At 38.7% G+C, this 20,142-nt stretch overlaps 1 protein-coding gene across 5 annotated transcripts in view; it reads right to left on the bottom strand.

Moving 5' to 3' along the window:
* RASGRP3 (RAS guanyl releasing protein 3) overlaps positions 1-20,142 on the bottom strand; it is a 103,525-nt gene that overhangs the window by 33,707 nt on the left and 49,676 nt on the right. For all 5 annotated transcript variants that reach the window (XM_078056170.1, XM_036119096.2, XM_078056172.1 and 2 more), the window contains 6 exons: positions 7,547-7,679; positions 4,133-4,327; positions 3,025-3,127; positions 1,758-1,820; positions 1,052-1,183; positions 127-274 (listed from right to left, as the gene is read on the bottom strand). In XM_078056170.1, coding sequence (XP_077912296.1) covers positions 127-274; positions 1,052-1,183; positions 1,758-1,820; positions 3,025-3,127; positions 4,133-4,202 — 516 coding nt within the window. In that variant the 5' untranslated portion in view covers positions 4,203-4,327; positions 7,547-7,679. The remainder of the gene's footprint in view (positions 1-126; positions 275-1,051; positions 1,184-1,757; positions 1,821-3,024; positions 3,128-4,132; positions 4,328-7,546; positions 7,680-20,142) is intronic.

Below are 20,142 nucleotides of genomic sequence, written 5' to 3'. Positions count from 1 at the left end.
TCAGGGCACTTTTCCAATAGAGCACAATGACAAAGGCTGCCAATACTTCAGGGTATGAAAACGCAGCTCTTGGGAAAGTTGGCATGGTGGTTGTTATCCTTGGAAGAATATACGTCAGTTTCTTACTGAGATCCTTCTAAAAGATTTATGCTCCAGAAAAGTGAGGTGCTCAGCCAATTCAATGGGCTCCAGATGGTCAAACAGCAGACAGGCTTTTCCCTTCTTGGACACTTTTTTCCTCTGTGTGACTCTTCTCATCCAGTCATAGGAAGGACTATAAAAGAAACAGTGAGTCTGGTCAATGTGCTGAAAGGCCATTTCATTCAATGGAAGTTATTAACCTACTGACTCTGTAACTCTTGGCCTGCTTCCAGAAGCTTGTGCAAAATACACACCCTGTCCTTCATATCTGAAGAGAAAACCACTGACCCACTGCCAATAGAACAGAAACTGTGAGTTGTTTTTCCAGACAGGGTGGGTTTGCACTGATCCATCAAGAATCTCTTACTTGCTCTTTCTTATGACCGGTAAGGTTGGGATCATAGGGGAGAGGTCAGGGTTAGGTCTATAAATTTGGCAGATTATCAATATATAGGATGGTGATTTAAGGCACATGAAAGCCACCCGAAGTTGGTTCTCACACCACAGCAACATACGGATTATCTGAAAAGCTCGTGATATAGACAGAGATCTGACCTCACTGCCAGAGATTCTAATTTACTAGGAATGAACCTGAATAATCTCTATTTTTAACAACATCCCTGGTGATTCCTGGATCATGCACTGTTGATCAAGATTCTTGAAGAAGTATTCTAGGAAAAAGGACTAGAGTATGAATGCCCAGGACACAAGAGCTTATCTTTGCAAGACGGTATAACCATTCTTAGGGTCATTAAATAGTTTTCTCTGTGCAAAGTTACCTAGTAGATATAAAACGCTAGTCTCATTAGCACTGAGTTCCTAATAACTGAGTTCACCAACAGGGCCATCACTACTCTCTCCCCCAAACAGTGGGCTCATCATGTTCAAAAGAAACGTGTGCCACTCTTACATGCTGGATATGTCGATGAGGCTGATGTGCTTTTCATACCCTAGTTGACTAGCTACTTCCCGGAACTCTTCAGTCATACGGATCAAACCAAGGTCCAAATTAAACTCTGCAGGAAACTTGAGAATCCAGTACCTGAAAGGCATCAAGTATTTTTGATGAAGAGAAGATTTCAAGCTAGACCTTTATAGAAACTATTGTATCATTTTACAGATTACGTTTAACAATGAACCCAGGACCATACCCCAAATTAGCAATCTCCTATTCCCCACCGATGACGTGGGGTCTCACTCTTCCCTCCTTCAATCAAGGACCCAAGTCTACCACTCCCACTCTGAGCCTCTCTTTCTGACCCTAAGTCCTGAGCATCTGGGCTCGCATCTAAGTGCTGAACCACAGCTGAAATCAAACCCTTCCCCCAACTTATGGCAACTAGATGGGAAAGCTTATGGTGGGGAAATAGAAAGATAAAATGAATTTACTCTTTCCAAGAGCTAGTTTCATTCCCTAATCACATTTGCTACTGCTTGATCTCTAAAAGAAAGATAAATTCTACTCCCGGGAACAGAGGAAGGCCAATTTAAATAAAATCAATAAAGGGGGGAATCTGAGTCAATTCTATTGCCAGACTAGGTCTACTGTCTGGGCAGAAAGAAATTGTCAACAATTCCAGAACCATACACTACAAGACAATTACATGTATATTTACCTCATGAAGTAGCAGATCTTTAACCGAAATTCATCACAGCTTTCTCCACTGGCGTCTCGATACGTACACTAGTTAAAGAAAAAATCCCTGCACTTTGTTTCCTTTGCCCACACCTGCAGCTGTTTGACCAATTTAGATGAATTCCTAATAAGAAGGCCATCCTGGGGACATTTGGGTTATGTGGACGTTCAAATGGGAAGACAATGGGCTCTGACGATGTCAGCACTGAATAATTGTCATCTACACATTACCCCTCAATATTGAGATCTGGGGACTAGGATCTTGCTCACTTTCAGGGACCTCTGTTCAGGGTTAATGTCCCCTTACCCTTTCTGCATCCCCTTCTGCCCTGAGGTTGTAGGGAGGACGGAGGGAAGAAGTAGGAAGTGGAGGAAGCTTGCAATAAGCAGATGGACGCCCACGTGACCCTCAGAATCATTTGACAGACCGTCTGCCTTTCAGGCTCCTCCTACCCTGTAAGTCTTCCCAGTCATCTGCAAGGTCCCCTGGGCTTGAAGTAGGCCGAGACTGTAGGAACCAATATTAGTGATTACATAATAAACATTAGATCTCCGGGAAAAAAACATCCTTGTCAATCTGAGACTGTTTTTTCATTTTGGACCATTCGGCTTTCAACCACCTTTCAGGACTGCTGTGTGTTCAAAAGTGGTAGACTGCTAAAAGCCCTTATTATAAAATGGAGTTTCTACTATTTTTTTTTTTTTTGCTTTTATATCAGAAGGAAATCTGAAATTAAGATCAACCAACAAATCGCAATAAACTTGCTAGAATGTTCTTTGTGTCTTGTAAGCAAGGAAAGATGTGAAAACTCAGGTGGTGTTTGTGCCTGAGCCAGATCCCATTATTTTGGCTGGCATTTCCATGTGTCTAAACTGTATCCTCTACGTCCATCATTTTGCTATCCTAAAAGGAATAAATTAGGTCTGGAATCAGTGTTGACTATTCTTTCATTGTACTAACAGCAGAAATGTTTAAGTCAAGTTAGAAACATTCAGCCTATAGCTTCTGTTTCATTTTATATCTAGTGATTATTTTTAAGTAGAGCCAAAACATCCAGATGGATAGTCAACTGTTTGGTCCATCATCCAGATGTCTTGTCTAGACATCTATATATATCCACAAAACAGCTGGATAACTGACTAAAGACTATTTATTCATCTTAATTTACTGGCTTTTGTTAGACGCTCTATCTAAATACAGAACTTGATTTATGATTGTAAAAGTTACACGGTAGTTGAAAAGATATATGCAGAGAAGTTTTTCTGCCAATTCAGTGGAAGATAAATACCATCGGTGCATCAGTAGAACTATTCTTGGCAAATAACTATTATTCAGCTCTCCATTGTCATCTGTTAAAAAATAAAATAAAATGAGGGGTGAGGAGACAACAGTACTACTCTTCTCTTTTTCTAATAACAGTAGAGAAACATTAGTGTCAAAAATTTCTTGTAGACCCAATTATTGTTTTCCTCCTCTTTCCATTGGTACTTTCTTACAAGTTAAGTGGATGTGGGGTTTCACCCACCCTCTGGTGCTGGACTACCAGATTTAGCAAACAGAAATACAGGACACTTAGTTAATCTGAATTAAGGTAAACCACAAATAATTTTTTAGTATAAGTATGACCCATGCATTATTTAGGACATGCTTACACTAAAAATAAACTTTATCTGAAATTCAAATTTAACTGATCATCCTATATTTTATCTGGCCACCCTACTCTGGTCTAACTCCTCCTGTAATGATCCATTTAAAAAACAATTAAAAAAACAACTCCATTTGTTTTGTACAGATGTGACTCCATTTGTACAAAGAATCATCTGAAATGCTGAGGTGGATATGTAAACAACATGAAAAAGCATATAGCTATAAAGTCTGTCACCTAGTAGGAGATACAAGACATATATGCAAATTAGAATGCAGCAGACTGTGCTATCCACACTTCTGTGATCCAAAAGACCGAGAAATGATCATAGCACCATGGGAAAGTCACAAAGGGCTGTGGGAGGAAGCAATCAGCATTCCTGACAGCAGAGATTAGGGATGGTATAATGAACATCTGAAACAGCATCTGAGCTGAGCCCTGAAGCAGAATTTCAGTGAAGGCACAGAGGTAGAAAGATGCAGGGGATGTTCCAGAAACATTAAGTGGACAGTATGGCTGGCATCTTAGCTGTGGGCATTAAAGGGAAGGAAATGCACAGGGCAGTGTTACTAGGGAGATAGATTGGGGTCAATCAAAAAGGACTTAAATGCCAAAGATGGAGACTGAATTCTGTTCCACAGCAACACTCACATCTGAAGAGGGAGAAGTGAGAGTATCAAGCTGTATCAAAGGGAGAAAAGGCTCATACCAAACATCTCAATGCAAGTGCTCAACAGTTCATCTAATGTTGCTGCTTTTCCAAGCCCACTTGACCCCATGGTTATTCAGCCGTTGTCAAAAAACTAGATACATTTTCAGCATCAGGGAGACCATCTCCATAATCACACAGCTTGGTGATGTCTGTGCTGGTACTAGTATCTGTCCTCAGTCATACCTCAAGACTCTAAGGAAACAAGAAATGAAAGTTATCAGGTTAGAGTTCAGACCTCATTAGGGCATTACTTTCCCACCTAAAAAGATAAGGACTTCCATTGACTGTATCTTTCCCCAAGAAAAGTCTCAGAGTGACAGAGATTATGTCAACCACCATGAGGGTAATGCCTGCTAAAGCGCTCCTTACATGTAGGGCACTCCAGAACCACGGAAATGTTCTGTGAGATACCATTCCATTTTGCAGCTGACATTTTTTAAATATAATATCTTACATTTTCTTCATATTCTTAAGTGATAAGAGAGACATTCAAGAATATTATAAATGTTACTTGGTTTAATATTATTACAAGTATATAGAAGGAGGTAAATTTTGAAGTGCAAATATATTGATGAGCATCATCCTCAATGATCATATAAACATTCAACAACTGATTTAAAAAATCTTACTTGCCTGATTTCTCTAATAGTAACATTAATAGTAGTAGTGAAAGTATTAACAAAAACCTATTGAACACTCACATTACGTACCAGGCACCATACCAAATGCTTTATATATTATCCAACTTAACCTTCATAATAATACTGTTATGACCAACACAATGATACTTCATAACAGTGCTTCCCAGCGATAGTAATTATTACTCCCAGTTTACAGATGAGGTCATGGATTTGCAGAGATGCAGCAACTAGTCTAAAACCACACAATTAGTAAGGTCTAGAATCAGGACTCCACTGTAAAATAAAGCTTTTAGTTTCCTTTGCCCCCTTTCATTGCTCTCTCAAGTATGGATATCATAAACTGTCATAATTTTGTCCCCTAATCCAGTCAGAAAGAGGACATAGCCAAATGATCTGTCACCTAGGTAGAAGAAATATGTGGGTATGACAGAGGTCCCATGTTACAGCACTGTCATGGGAAAAATGGGGATTAGAAACAACCTCTTAGAGTTCCTCATACTGGACATACTGCTGTTGGAAACACCATCACTTTGTTTTACAGAGTCCTTGTGGCAGCTCCATATAGGGCCTAAAGGAGGTCAGAGGTCATCATGATGTAAGACAGTTATCTACTTGGGGCAGTTTAATAGGTAAATGTGGCCACTGGGCATGAATCTCTTAAGCTGTTTGAAATCAATGTCTATTTTACTTTCAAAATGTAATTATTCAACTGGTAAGCACTGAGGACCCGACAAATGCCAGGCACTGGGCTAAGCACTGAGGCTGCTAAGATGAACAAATCATTGTCCCACCCCTGCCTTCAGTAGGCTTAAAGTCAACTTCAGAAAGCAAACACATGAATGAATAGGGGAAAAAAGCTAATATTCCTGTGTATGGTTGTGTTAGTGCAATCAGACCCCAAAGAGTGACAGTTGAGTGGGTCTGTGCAATAGGCATATAACTTTAAGGAAAATTTTTTACCATGTATTATTTCTGTGTAAAAACCATATTCTTGTGCTGAAGGTGCCATGCTCAAGGCATAAAAAGTTGGATTATTTCCCATGTGCGGTAAAAAATAACAGAAACACTGGATCAGGGCTCTCCCACTTCTGCTACTCAAATGATTTGTGAAAGGGAAATATTAAAGATGTCTGGAACCAACTCTTTTTACATCTCTTCACCAAGTTACCTAATCGGTGAGGCTTTTCCTGACCACCCTATTTAAAACAACAAGACCGGGGCACCTGGGTGGCTCAGTCGTTAAGCATCTGCCTTCGGCTCAGGTCATGATCTCAGGGTCCTGGGATCGAGCCCCCATCGGGCTCCTGCTCAGCGAAGCCTGCTTCTCCCTCTCCCACTCCCCCTGCTTGTGTTCCCTCTCTTGTTCTCTCTCTGTGTCAATTAAATAATAAAATCTTAAAAAAAAATTAAAATTAAAAAATTAAAAAAAATAAAACAACAAGACCTCTCTCCCCATACTCACCTCCTACTTGGCATGCCCTACCTCACCTCCTGGATTTATTTTTCTTCATAACAGTTTTCCCCATATGACATACTATATATTTTACTTGTTTATTTGTTTTGAAATCTCTCTAGCACTATAAACATAAGCTCTACGAATGCAGGGATTTTTGTGTTTTCTTCTCTGGTGCACTCCCCAGCTCCAAAGATTTTGTCCCTCACAGAGAAGATACTAAGAAAAGCATGTGATGAATTAGTGAATTGATGAAGAAATGAATAAAATATAAAACTGTAAAAAGTTTGCCTTTGAATAACTATATATTTGTATGCACGTGTACTATAAATTTTTTAGTTTGTTTTAGCAATTTAAATCAGCGTTTAGTAAACATCCTGGGACAGAAGTTCCTGCCAGCTTTCTAGACTTGATAGGATCTTTCTGCATTCATAATAAGAACTTGGTATCTCTTCCAGGACATTTTGGGGGCAGCACTTCTCTTATTTCCCTAATGTAAATTCTGTCAGTCCCACTAAAAGTCAAGATTGGACAACTGACAAGTCTGATTCCCCTTCACGTCTATACAGACACTTTTTATCTTGTTAACACTTGTTACTGAAGAGTAAATATATTACTTAGAACCAAACAGCCTAGATTAACTAGAGTCTCAAGTCAAAACCAAAATTATTCAGCTCTTCTACTTGAGGAAGGTATTACCCTTCCATAAGGGGTTGGAAATAACCTGGTACCAAAGACCTGTCACCATGTTTGGAGTTATATTTGTGATCCGCAGAGAAGCCAGCACGTGAAAGCCAGGGGGGCCAGACTATCCAGTTACAATCTGTTTCTGCAGTCAGGAGATGGGTCTGTGCCCCTGCTTAGCGTTCTGTCACCTGCACGTGTACCTGAGGTCTCATTTTATATGTGTGGCTATTATTGTGTCTACAACTGCTTTTTCAACAGTAAAGCTTCTTTATTATAAAAGCAATATAGGGTGATGGGTATTAAGGAGGGCACGTGCTATAATGAGCACTGGGTGTTATAAGTAACTAATGAATCACTGAACACTACATCAAAAACTAATGATGTACTATAAAGTGGCTAACTGAACATAATAATAAAAAAATAAAAATAAAAATAAATTTAAAAAACAATATATATTCTCCATTTAAAATAAGACAGTAAGGAAAAAGGAAGGGAAAAAAAGTTACCCATCATCTCATCATCCAAAGACAACTCTTATTAATATCATAGCATGTTTCTTTTAGTTTTCTTAGGCATATTTACCTTTTCAAGCTTTTCATATAATCTACAATAGTTTAAAGAAATACTTACCCACTGGTTTCACACTGAAAGATCTCCAGGTCTGAAAGAATTTTAAAGGCAGTTATCATCATTGGAAAAGGCGCTGGGGATGCAGTCTGCAGAACTGGTTTCTCCAATTTGAATAATAAGTACTTTGGAGAACCTGATAAAAGAACATAAAGAAATCCCCAGAGTTAAAATAATAGAAACCCAAAAGGATGCTCATGGTGCTAAAGCATTTCCAAAACCCTTGAGTGATTTTTGTCTAAATTTCATCTACAAAGTCAATTAAAAAAAGAAAAATATTCAAAATAGTTATTTGGTAACATGATATTTTTCAAATCAAGTAGTTTTTTTTTTTAATTCAGCCTATTAAAATCCTGCAAATGTGGCAAAATCAAAATTTATACACATAGTGTAAAATACTATTTTGGTCCAAATATACTTCTATTATTGGAGTACTCATTAAGAATTTCCAAACACTGACCTTGGAGTGTTAGTAAATCTCTAGAAGAGTTTGTTGTGGTGATCATCAAACTCTGACTCTAAATCACTCCTGACTGTCTCAACATGAATGTCAATGTTATTTTAGTCCAGGTTGTTCAGTCTCCCAATGATTTGGGACTTGCTTTAGTGTTGATAGGTACTGTCTGGCTGCAATGAAGAATTATTGCTCCCCAGCATACACATTTTCTCACAAGTTTGAAAAGGACACAATAAGCCAAAATTTCCCCAGGGCTTGAATTACTTCTAAGAGAGAAGTTCTCACTTCAAAAGGGCAATAGAGTTCTGCTGGGTGTGATTTCCAAAGGCTATGATGTATTCAGGCAGCAAAAAGGCTTTCATTAACATGAAAGCCTCTATCTTCAAAAAATCCTCCTGAGGTTGCCTAGGACAATAAGGACTATACTCCCAGTTTTAGAAATAGTAAAAAGGAGCCAACTCCATGAAGCTGTCCATTAAGAGACATAAATTAGCACCCCAGTCTCTTGACTCAGAATCTTGGATTGGATTTCCACATTAGATAAGCAAATGGTGAAAGTTTTAGTTACCTCTGAGTAAAATGCCATTAATGCTCCTTACTTTACTAGATTGTTGAAGGAGTTTCAGAGGTAACGTAAAATCTACCCACTGTATGTCCTTTAAAACACTAGGTGTTCAAGGACGCCTGGGTGGCTCAGTCGGTTAAGCATCTGCCTTCAGCTCAGGTCATGATCCCAGGGTCCTGGAATCGAGTCCCGCATCGGGCTCCCTGCTCAGCAGGGAGCCTGCTTCTCCCTCTCCCTCTGCCTGCAGCTCCCCCTGCTTGTGCTCTCGCTCTCTCATCTCTCTCTCTGACAAATAAATAAAGTCTTAAAAAAAAAAAATTAAAAAAAAAAAACAAAAACACTAGGTGTTCAGGAAAGGTATCTCCCTTTGCCCACACTATCTCTTCCCTTCCAGTATTTAAGGGTTTCTAAGTTGAGGACTTAGGTGAAGTAGAGGACATATGATTGAAGTGACAGGAAAGAGATGTTAAGTTAGAGAAGGAAGAGGAAACAGGAGAAAAAATATTGTGACATTAGAGCTTCTAGGAGTAGGGCAGGTGGCCTCATCAGCAATGTAATCTCATTCTCGAAAGTTCTCAAGCCAAAGTAAAGTAATGACTGTCAGAGATGTTGTAGGCTTAATTCCCAGATGGTGTCTAGGAAGCATGCCAGAATGACAGCAAAGGTTGCTCCTGGCTCCAGGACTGCACGATTTATAAGGTGAAATATTGTATCTAGTAAGTATTCAATAAATAGTTTTGAAATGATGTTGGCCATATTAGAACTTCCAAAGGTAGTCTTGTCTATAGCATTCTCTCTACTGCAATAAAAAACTAACAAAAACCCTTAAAGACTCTTCCCTCCTAATGGCAGATATTGTCTTTATGTATAAATGACCACAAATATGTCTTTGCTTTTATATGACCTTCATATGGAGATAAGGGGGTTTCTGTAAATGCCTAAATCCTTAGTGAAAATGAGTGCTAATGATCACAAACCTTTAAGCCTTAAGGATTAACATAGCATTTGTTGTTCTGGCCACCTTCAAGCTTAATCTCCCTTTCTCACCACAGACATGAGATTTGAAAGGTGCTGTGATTATATTCTCTGAGACTCCATTGGAGAATCAAGACTATTAAGTTCAGTAAGAGAAATGAATCAAAACCCTGAAAAACAATGAAGTTATTTGACAAATACTGAGGATCTATTAGATACCAGATACTAAGCAAGATACTAGAGTAGGCTGGTAGAAGAGATTAGGAGCAAACAGAGAGAAGGATAAATTGGTGAGCAAGAAAGACATAATTCTTATACTCTAGCAAAGAATTAAACAAGTAATTACAATAAAGTATCCCAGGAAGGGGACGACCACTACGTTAATTCGGAGCCAAAGCAGTTTTAGCGAGGCAAAGAGTGAATGAGAAAACGGCAAGTATGAAAAGCTGAAAGACATTTAGAATGATTGAAGTATTGACAAGTGGCAAGACATGAGACTAAGAAGTCTGTATGAGTAGCTCATGAACAGTATTATAAGCTATATGAAGGAGTATGGGCTTTATCTGAAAGGCAATGGGAAACCATGATTTCAAAAATGAATAAGAGGGTGACATGATCCTATCTAGATTTTTTAAGGATCCCTCCAGCTGCAGTATGGAAAAGAGATTAGTAGAGACATATACAGATGATGCTGAAACCAGTTAGTAGTCAATTATGACCATCTAGGCAAGAGATGATAGTTATCTAAACCAGTGTGTGGCAATAGAGATGAAGAGGACTGGTTGGTTACAGAATATAATTTGAAGATAGATCCAACAAGATTTGCTGATCAAATGGCTTTGGGGACTGAGCAGAAAGGAGGACTCAGGGATAATTTCCAGGTTTCTAGCTAGATATTTGGTTGGGTTATGAAGCCACTCCCCTGAGATTGAGAAATTGAGGGGAAGAGGAAGGAAGTTCATGTTGGACAAATGATGAGTTCATTTTTAGATGTGTTGAGTTAGGGATGTCTGAGACATCCAAAGGGAAATGTTGACTTAGTTTCTGGATACCTATTACAGTCTTCTGAATTGACACCTGACCATATTTAAGCTCTAAGAATCAGTGGAAAGGAAAATTTAAGGAACAGGAGAAAAAGAATTTAATATATATAACAAGGTCCCTGAGAGGACAGAAGTCATGGACCCATGCACAGCTGGAGAGATTTACCTTGCATAAGGTAGCAGGCCACCTTTTTCAATTTAACAGCAGGAAAGAGGGGGGAAATGGGTAGAGGTATAGGTAGATTTGTCCTTTTGATAGCGGAGAGTCAAGGAAGTTTCTGTCTAATGACTCATTTACTCTAAAAAGAAGGAGACAAGGTCATCTGCTGGAAGATCTGAGGTTTATCAAGAGAAAAAAATATACAACAGATGTTATAAAGCACAGAAGAAAGAAACCAGAATTACTGGGCTATTTCCCATTATTTCCATTGAAAAGGCTGATGTTTTTCTTCTGGAGTTTGTTTTGAGAGAAATTAATTTCGTGTTCCCTGTTCCCTGGGTGACATCATTCACTTGTGCCACATTTCTGAAATTATTTAACTTTTCTGGAACAACTTATACAGCAAGTTCCTTCTTTATGGAGCAGGCGATTCTGAGTTAATGCCGTTATGGTCCAGTCACATGTGGTTTCCATAACTCAGAGCTAAAGCATGGTTGGCATTTGCTAGGTAGTTTCCTCACAAGGGCATGCGTCCCTCCCATTTCACCCAGCTTTGCTTCAAATAGCGAAGAAGACAGACACTATTGGAGAAATCATTTGTCTCCCACCCTTTGTCTTGCTCCAGGATACTGCATTTGGGCATCTACAGCCTCAGCCACCATCCCCATATCCTGCACTTTCCTTGCCAGGATTTCTGTATCTCTGCCCCACCCCCCACGCACACTCACCAATGCCCTCATTATCCATTACCTCTAAAAAAGGTCATAAATCACAAGAGACATTACTGTTCCTTCTCAGTTCACTCTTCATATCTGGAATTCTTTGCTGATTTCTGTATTGGTCTTGTTTTAACTTTAATTTTCCTTCTCACTTCTTCCCACATCGCCTCTCAGTTATTTGAATTTCTCTTTCTACCTTATTTCCTCCAATCAGTTACTCTTCTTATTGTACTCTCACAGCCTCATGGTTGTCACTGTCAAAGCTGATTCTATCACAAACCAACTGGGACAGTACATACTGAGGAAATGAGCCCAATGCTTACAGCAAAGTTTCAACATTTTAAGTGGGCCATCATGATGACCCAGAGAATCAAGTATCCCACATTTATAGAGAGTGGAGAAATATTCCCAAAGGTTATATAACAATGACATACGGAGTCGCTGTGGAAAATATTTTCTCAACTCTAGAGTAATTTTTTTCATTCTTGCCTTGGATGGATTTATTCAATGTGATAATGAGGTTTTCCTGGGTTTTAAAATTTTGTTGTTGTTTGTTTTTCTCCTGCATAGAGCTTTCCCTAAATCAATAGGGCATTAATAAACAATACTGTTACGGATTTTAGAAAACAAAGTAATAATATCTTCTTCAAATACTACTTGTTGGTGGCATGTAATGTGATACACATAATGTTGGGAAAATTACCTGTATTATGTTTAAATCTTATAACACCCCGAAAGTGAAATATTATTCTCCCCATTTCATAGATGAGGAAATTAAGGCCTACGGAGGTTAAGTTACTTGTCCTATCATGTTACTAGTTTAGTGGCAAAGCCAGCTCTGACTATGAAAATTTATATTTTTTCTACTACCCACACAAATCTTAGCTGTTGTTAAGGCTTGCCTATTAGATAAATTTCTGGGCATTGTCTAGAACAAATGTGTACTATGTCCTCTGCTTAGCTTCTAAGCATTCTATCACTGGCTCCATTGTCTGAAGATGAATAACCATTATTATTAGAGCAAGCTTGGCATTTTAGGGACTCACTGGTACCAAATACTGAACGGAAGTCAATAACCAGCTCAGAGCTCATTCCACAAGGCCCCCTTGTAGTTTGGGCTAACAATTAAGTAACAAGGTTAACTGCATTGTATTTATTTTTTCTTGGTTACTGATATATACTATTGGCAACCAAACGAACATATTTACAGCTATCTGACATGAGTTGAATGAGAAATGAGAATATTGAAGAAGCTCTAGTAATAAATATGAAATTCCAAAGTCCAACTGAGGAGGTATTTTCCTAGCATTTGGCTGAAGCTAAACACGGAAGAGAACTGATATATACACATATTAGACATGTGCAATCAGATGGTTTCCAGATGGACACATTCAACTCCATGGAAATGTTATGACCTACTATGGCAACTCTAGTGTTCAAATGGTAAATAATATCCCAAAATAAGATTCAGAACTAGAAAATATTTAGCTTAGAAGTTAAAATTTTAAGCCTTGGGAAAACAGTTTTTGTGAAGACCAGTGTTTTCTTCAGCATTATATTCATAAGAATCTTGTCTGTGGCACTAATGCTTGGGAAGGACCTGGTTCCAAATCCCTTGAAAAGAAGTCACGTCCCCTTGTTCATTGACTCCAGAGTGAGCGTGATGATGATGATGATGATGAGTGGAGGAGAAGAAGGAAGAGGTCATCGTTTTGAATGCTGTCTGTGACATCACGGTGCTGAGTGCTTTACCCATTGACCTCTGGGAGGCCAGCATTCTCCCCAGAAATCTAGCAACAAATAAAACACAGCTAAAGCTTGTTACTTAATCGTTACCAAAAAAATGCAAGGAAGCCACATGGGATGAGCTCTGAGCTGGTTATTCCCTTCTGTTCCGTACTTGGTACCAGCACTAACATGGTCATGCCTACATGTGCCCACCAGGAGCAAGAAGACATCTTCAGTAACTGGCATGAGTAAATAACTTAGGGATCCACCCACTGAGGCCAGAGGACAATCTCACGGGTTAGAATCTACACAAAGGAGGCTCTAAGAGAATGAAGATACTATACAGAAAGCCTCTAAGAAACAAAAGAATGTGAACAGAAGGCACAGCCTGCAGGATAATCTCTCTCTAACCTACCAGCCTTCTGTGCTGGGGGTGGAAGCTGCTATCTTTGAGAACACTAGGAAAGCATTTTAAATCCTGAGCTCTAAGTTGTTTCATAGCAATGCAGCAAGAAGGACTAACATAATGAAGAACTGACTTCAAAAGTATCTCCATGCTCACAGAAAGGCATTTGTTTGGTTGAGAAAAAAAAAAAGAAAGGCCAATGATTATTAAATATCTACTAAATATTAAGTGCTATGATATGGGCTGGAGATGTAAAGAGCTCATTTAAGGAGCCTACATCCCATTTCAGTTTACAGATTATAAACCTATTATTATAAAACAACAAGCCCATTAAGTCCAGTGCCAGAGAAACATGCCCTGGGTGTTATGGGAGCACAAAAGTGGGATAAAATTTAACCGAAGAGAGCTGGGAAGGCTTCCTGAAAAGGAGACATCTGAGAATATTAAGTTTTATGGGTCACAAAACTAGAACAGAAAATACCAGCTAAATTCAGTGGTGTCAGACAGCAAAGCAACCAGAAATATTTGAGCTTGATTCTAGAATTGGGCAAGAGATTGATATCATCAAACTGTTATCAAGAAACTTACCCCCCCCCAAAAAAAAAAAAAACATAAAAAAAAAAAAAGAAACTTACCCCCACAGGAGAAAAGAACACATATGCTTGATTCTAGAATTGGGCAAGAGATTGATATCATCAAACTGTTATCAAGAAACTTACCCCCACAGGAAAAAAGAACACATATAAGACAATACTTAGAACAAGAGCTGATGACAGTAAAATGATTGGGATGCACTGAGTTCTGAACTGTCATTGGATTTTTTAAAAAGTGTAAGTAAATGGATACATTATGAAAAGCATGGAGACTGTACAACACTGCTTTATTAGTATTAATGTTATTATCCAATTTTACTATTGACAGTGATAAGATTTATTTTTTAGATTTTATTTTTATTTTTTAATTTAAATTCAATTAACATATAGTGTATTATTAGTTTCAGAGGTAGAGTTCAGTGATTCATCAGTCTCATATACTACCCAGTGCTCACTACATCACATACCCTCCCCAATGTCCATCACCCAGTTACCCCCTTCCTTCACCCCCATCCCCTCCAGCAATCCTCAGTTTGTTTCCTCTGATTAAGAGTCTTTCATGGTTTTCTCCCTCTCTGATTTCATCTTGTTTTATTTTTCCCTCCCTTCCCCTATGATACCCTGTTTTGTTTCTTAAATTCCACGTATCAGTAAGATCATAAGATAATTGTCTTTCTCTGATTGACTTATTTCGCTTAACATAATATCCTTTAGTTTCATCCATGTCATTGCAAATGGCAAGATTTCGTTTTTTGATGGCTGAGCAATATTCCATTGTATACATATATACACCATATCTTCTTTATCCATTCATCTGTTGATGGACATCTGGGCTCTTTCCATAGTTGGGCTATTGTGGACATTGCGGCTATAAACATTGGGGTGCAGGTGCCCCTTCAGATCACTACATTTGTATCTTTGGGGTAAATACCCGCTAGTGCAATTGCTGGGTCTTAGGATAGCTCTATTTTCAACTTTTTGAGGAACCTCCATACTGTTTTCCAGAGTGGCTGCACCAGCTTGCATTCCCACCAACAGTGTAGGAGGGTTCCCCTGTCTCTGCATCCTCACCGATACCTGTCGTGTTCCTGACTTGCTAATTTTAGCCATTCTGACTGGTGTGAGGTAGTATCTCATTGTGGTTTTGATTTGGATTTCCCTGATGCTGAGTGATGTGGTGCATTTTTTCATGTGTCTGTTGGCCATTTGGATGTCTTCTTTGCAGAAATGTCTGTTCACGTCTTCTGCCCATTTCTTGATTTGATTATTTGTTCTTTGGGTGTTGAGTTTGATAAGTTCTTTATAGATTTTGGATACTAGCCTTTTATCCAATTATCTTCTCCCATTTTGTCGGATGCATTTTGTTTTGTTGAGACAGTGATAAGCTTTAAAAGCTAAATTTCTTACACTATTCTAATGCTAACTTTTGTATACATAAATAGACCCACTTGGGAATGTAATATTCATTTCTCCTTTTTAAGTGAAACTGTGTGTGTTATCATCTAAATGAAACTTTTGCTCCTATTTAGAAACCAGTATGTTCATGGTACTCTTTTGTGGGATGGTAAAGTCTCAGTTTTAAAACACATCTCTATCAGGGATTTGGGGCTAGACCTTTTATTGAAAACAATTAAAAGTAAAGCATAGGGACCAAAAAAATGTTTTTGAAATTATTTCCGTACTATCAATTAAATGTATATAGCCTGAAGGCTATAATTAGAAGACTCCACTTAATGACTTTGTCATTCTCTCTGATTTCACGTGTTTTTCCTACAGCAAATGTTTCTTCCTTTCTTTAAAAGGAAAACAAATCTCAAGAGGTGGTGATATCTCTCTTCTTATTTAAGGCATTAACTAAATTCACCTTACTCCTGAAAAGAAATCCCTGTATATACCAACAAAAGAGAAAATATTAGTGACTAATAAATGTCAGTAGTGGCTTAGGTCCCTATTTAACTTCTCTAAGGCTTGCTTTCATCATCCCTAACACGAGAGAAACAATATTACTCTGTCTTCCTCATCAGAACAAAAAAAGCTCTCTTAAAAAAGTTTTAAGAGCACAAAACCCAATGAAAAAGAAAAAAAAAAAAGGAAGTCCTAAAATTACAAAATGTTTCCAACTATATTTGTAAAGTGGTTATTTGGAATTTAGAGTATATTTCCCCACTAGAACAACATTATACATGGATTAATAGCATATTACATACAGAGGATAAGGAGGTTGGTGGGCATCTGTCAAAATGCTGAAAAGAACTTTTGGAATTCTCATGGAGTTTAGAGGTTGATGGTACTAATTTTTAATATGCCGAATTACCCTTCGGAAATTGTGTAACTGCTAGAAACATGAATCAGATGGGTTTATTAGAGGATCTAGAGAGACACAGGAAGAGGAAAAAAAAGGGAGAGGATGGTTCCTTTTCACAAAGTAACTATTAAAGAGTCGGAGGAGGCAAAGGATTGGAAATAAGGGTTTTGTTGATACAGCTATAAAAAAGGGAGAATTAATGAATTAGAGCTAAACTGTTAGCAGTTTAAGTAAACAGGAGGTATCTTTCCTGGCCAAAACCAGAAACAAACAAAAAACACCAGCTCCCCATTGGCCAACTCTGTTATCTCTCCCATCCTTGACGGCCAAGTAGAATTTGCTGGATTGGTCCCATCTCCTCTTCAGACCGCCCAATCAAGCTCTGTCCAGTTCTCCCCTCACTCCCCACTCCCACACTTCACTAAAACTACTCTGGCGGAGTCACCACGTTTATGCTGAGGCTCAGCAGCCTTGTGTTACCTCTTGGCCACACTCGCCCTGAAATTCTTCCCTTGGATGGTTTTCCTGGTAACTTCTCTTCCCTGGATCTCCTCCTGTGCCTCTGGTCACACCTTCTCAGTCACACACAGACTCCTCTCCTGCTGCTGGGGGTCCACAGGTATCTGTGCCTGGACTTTTCTTCTCACCTCAGATTCTCCATGAATTAACTCATCCACAACCATGGCTTCAACTACCACTTCCATGTCAGTAACTCCAAATCAGACCGAGGCCAGCTGCATGGTGTACCATAGAGAGCCAAGAGTGGGGGCTGCCACTTAATACTGGGTGCCTTTGGGAAAGTTTTATTTAACTTGAGGGTAGGTTTTCATACCTTACCATCATACATTGCTAGTGGAGATATGAAATGATGCGTCCACTTTGGAAAACAATTTGGAAGTTCCTCAAAAACTTAAACATAGAGTTACCATATGATTCAGCAAATGCACTCCTAGGTAGATAGATCCCTGAAAGAACTGAAAACTTATGTCCACACAAAAGCTTGTACACAACTGTTCAGCAGTATTATTCATAATAGCCCCAAAGTTGAAACAACCCAAATGTCTATGAACTGATAAATAGATGGATAAAATAAAGTATATCTATATGATGGAATTTCATTCAGCCATAAAAAGTAATACGGCACTGATACATCGTGCAACATGGGTACACCTTGAAAACCTGACGCTAAGTGAGAAAAGCCAGACCAAAAAAAAAAAAAAAAAAAAGCCATTTTCTATAATTCCATTTCGATGAAATGTCCAGAATAGGCAAAGACTATACTCATGACCTAGACTCTACTCATAGAGACAAAAAGTAAATTAGTGGCTTCCAAGGGCTGAGGGAAGGGAGGCAAAGGAGTAACTACAATGAGTTGAGGGTTTCTTTTTGGGGTGATGAAGATGTTCTGAAGTTTGAGAGTGGCCGTTGTGGTACAACCTTGTGAATAAACTAAAAATCACCAAGCTATACACTTTAAAGGGACATACAATAGCCTGTGAATTATTATTTCCACTAAAATTTTTTGATTACTTAAAAAATATGTCCTCTCCACTCTCCTAAACTTTTGTACCTGTATCTCCTTCCTTGATGCATGGCTCCGTCTACCTCCCAGTATTCCATGCCAGAAACTAGACCTCCCAGTGCCATCCCTCCATATCCAAGTCTGATCGTCTACCTCCCAAATGCTTCTCATATGGGTCCACCCCTCTTCCTCTCCACTGCCACTCCTGGGTATTTGGAGATGGGGCCTTTGGGAGATAATGAAGTCATGAAGGTACTTTGTTGCTTAAGCCACCCAGTCTATGGTATGTTTGTTACAGCAGCCTGAACTGACCAGGCCATCATGCTTTGTACATGTTTTTTTTTTTAGAATGTTTTCCTTCCCCTCAATATGTCTGTTTGGCAATCACATACTCACTTCTTAAATGCCTACTTGAATTCTTCTCCTCCCTCCCAGGTCCTCCAGGCAGATTTTTGGCACTCAATGTACTGACTTGCGTGAGGCTTTTATGATTTATGTTACCGAATGGATCTGTCTCCCCGGTGGTTTCTTAAGAACCAGACAGTGTCTTTTGTCTTTCTAGCTCTTAACGGAGAAGTATGTCTGATATCTGCATATGGTTATCTTGCTCTGCCATCTTATTCTTCCCACATGATCTGCAGACTTTAAATTTGTTGCTCTTCCACTTTTTTCCTCCAATCTTATTTTTGTCTTGATTTTTTTTAATTTTATTGAATGAATTTACTCCTCTTATATTAACATGCCCCTGATGGAATGTCAAGACATGCTTCCAGATTTTTATTACAGATTTATGTTATAGAGAATAAAATTACACTGAATACTTCTTCCAGTCATTTTATCATTTGTTTAATAAACAGTTATTTCTGTGCCAGACACTGTGATTAACACCATGGCAGAGGTACAAGATTATATCAGGCACAGATTGTGATCTCAGAGTCCTTAGAATCTAAAGAAGGGGGGGGCACAAAATAAACAGAAATGACGATACAGGGCATTATGAAAGAGTCACGAGAGAAGTAAAAACTTCTGACTCATAGAGTTGAGCTGTGGCCTTAAAGCATGAGTGGGGTTGCACTGAGTGGAGAAAAGGAGAAACCACATGCAAAGAAAAGGACACTGAAAAAGGCAGAGAGCTGTGGAGAAGCAGGAATGCTAACAGAATGGGGAGCTCTTAAAACTGGAATTAAAGAATCTATGTGATCATTCTTTCATTCAAGAAACATTGAGAGGGGGAGAGAGGGCTGCCATGTTGTAAGGAGCAGAACTAAAAGCCACTGTGAAGGTCCATGTGATATAATCCAACGCAGCCCTTTGCTGTGGGTTTGTGCAGGCTTCATACATTTTAGTCACTTAATGAGTTCTGAGCACAGCTCGACTGATGGGTAAGAGTCTGGACTCTAGAGCCAGACCACTGGGACCAAACTGGACTCTTGTGCTTTCTAGTATGTGGCCTTGGGCACTTTATGTAGTCTTACTGTGTCTCTGTACCTATATACCTCGAAGTAATAGGATCTATGTTGTAGGGTTGTTACAAGAATTAAATGAGTTAACACGAAATCAGAGAAGGAGACAAACCGTAAGAGACTCTTAACCTCAGGAAACAAACTGAGGGTTGCTGGAGTGGAGGGTGGTGGGAGGGATGGGGGTGCTGGGTGATGGACATTGGGGAGGGTATGTGCTATGGTGAGCGCTGTGAATTGTGTAAGACTGATGAATCACAGACACGTACCCTGAAACAAATAATACATTATATGTTAATAAAAAGTTTCTAAAAATTAATTAAATATTAAAAAACAAAACATTGTTTTATAATTAAAACATCTATAAAATCTACAAATAAAATACTTCAAAAAAAAAAGAATTAAATGAGTTAATAAAGGTTAAGGGCTTATTAACTGGAACATAGTATATTCTTGGTAAGTGTTAGCTACTATTATTTATTTTCTTCCTGGTAAATGACCAAAAAGTGCCTTCTACCTATGGAATAAAATGATTCGTATTTATATCATTTCTCTCAAAGTTATAAGCCCCATAAGTTGACCTACATATACTCATTTTGCAAAAGAAAGAAATAAGAGAGAAAGAAACAAAGAAACCAGGGGGAAAGGCAGCACCGGCTGGAAATT

This window comes from Halichoerus grypus, chromosome 10, assembly GCF_964656455.1.
Source record: "Halichoerus grypus chromosome 10, mHalGry1.hap1.1, whole genome shotgun sequence".
Taxonomy (NCBI): Eukaryota; Metazoa; Chordata; class Mammalia; order Carnivora; family Phocidae; genus Halichoerus; species Halichoerus grypus.
This window is presented reverse-complemented; position numbering and strand designations above follow the sequence as displayed.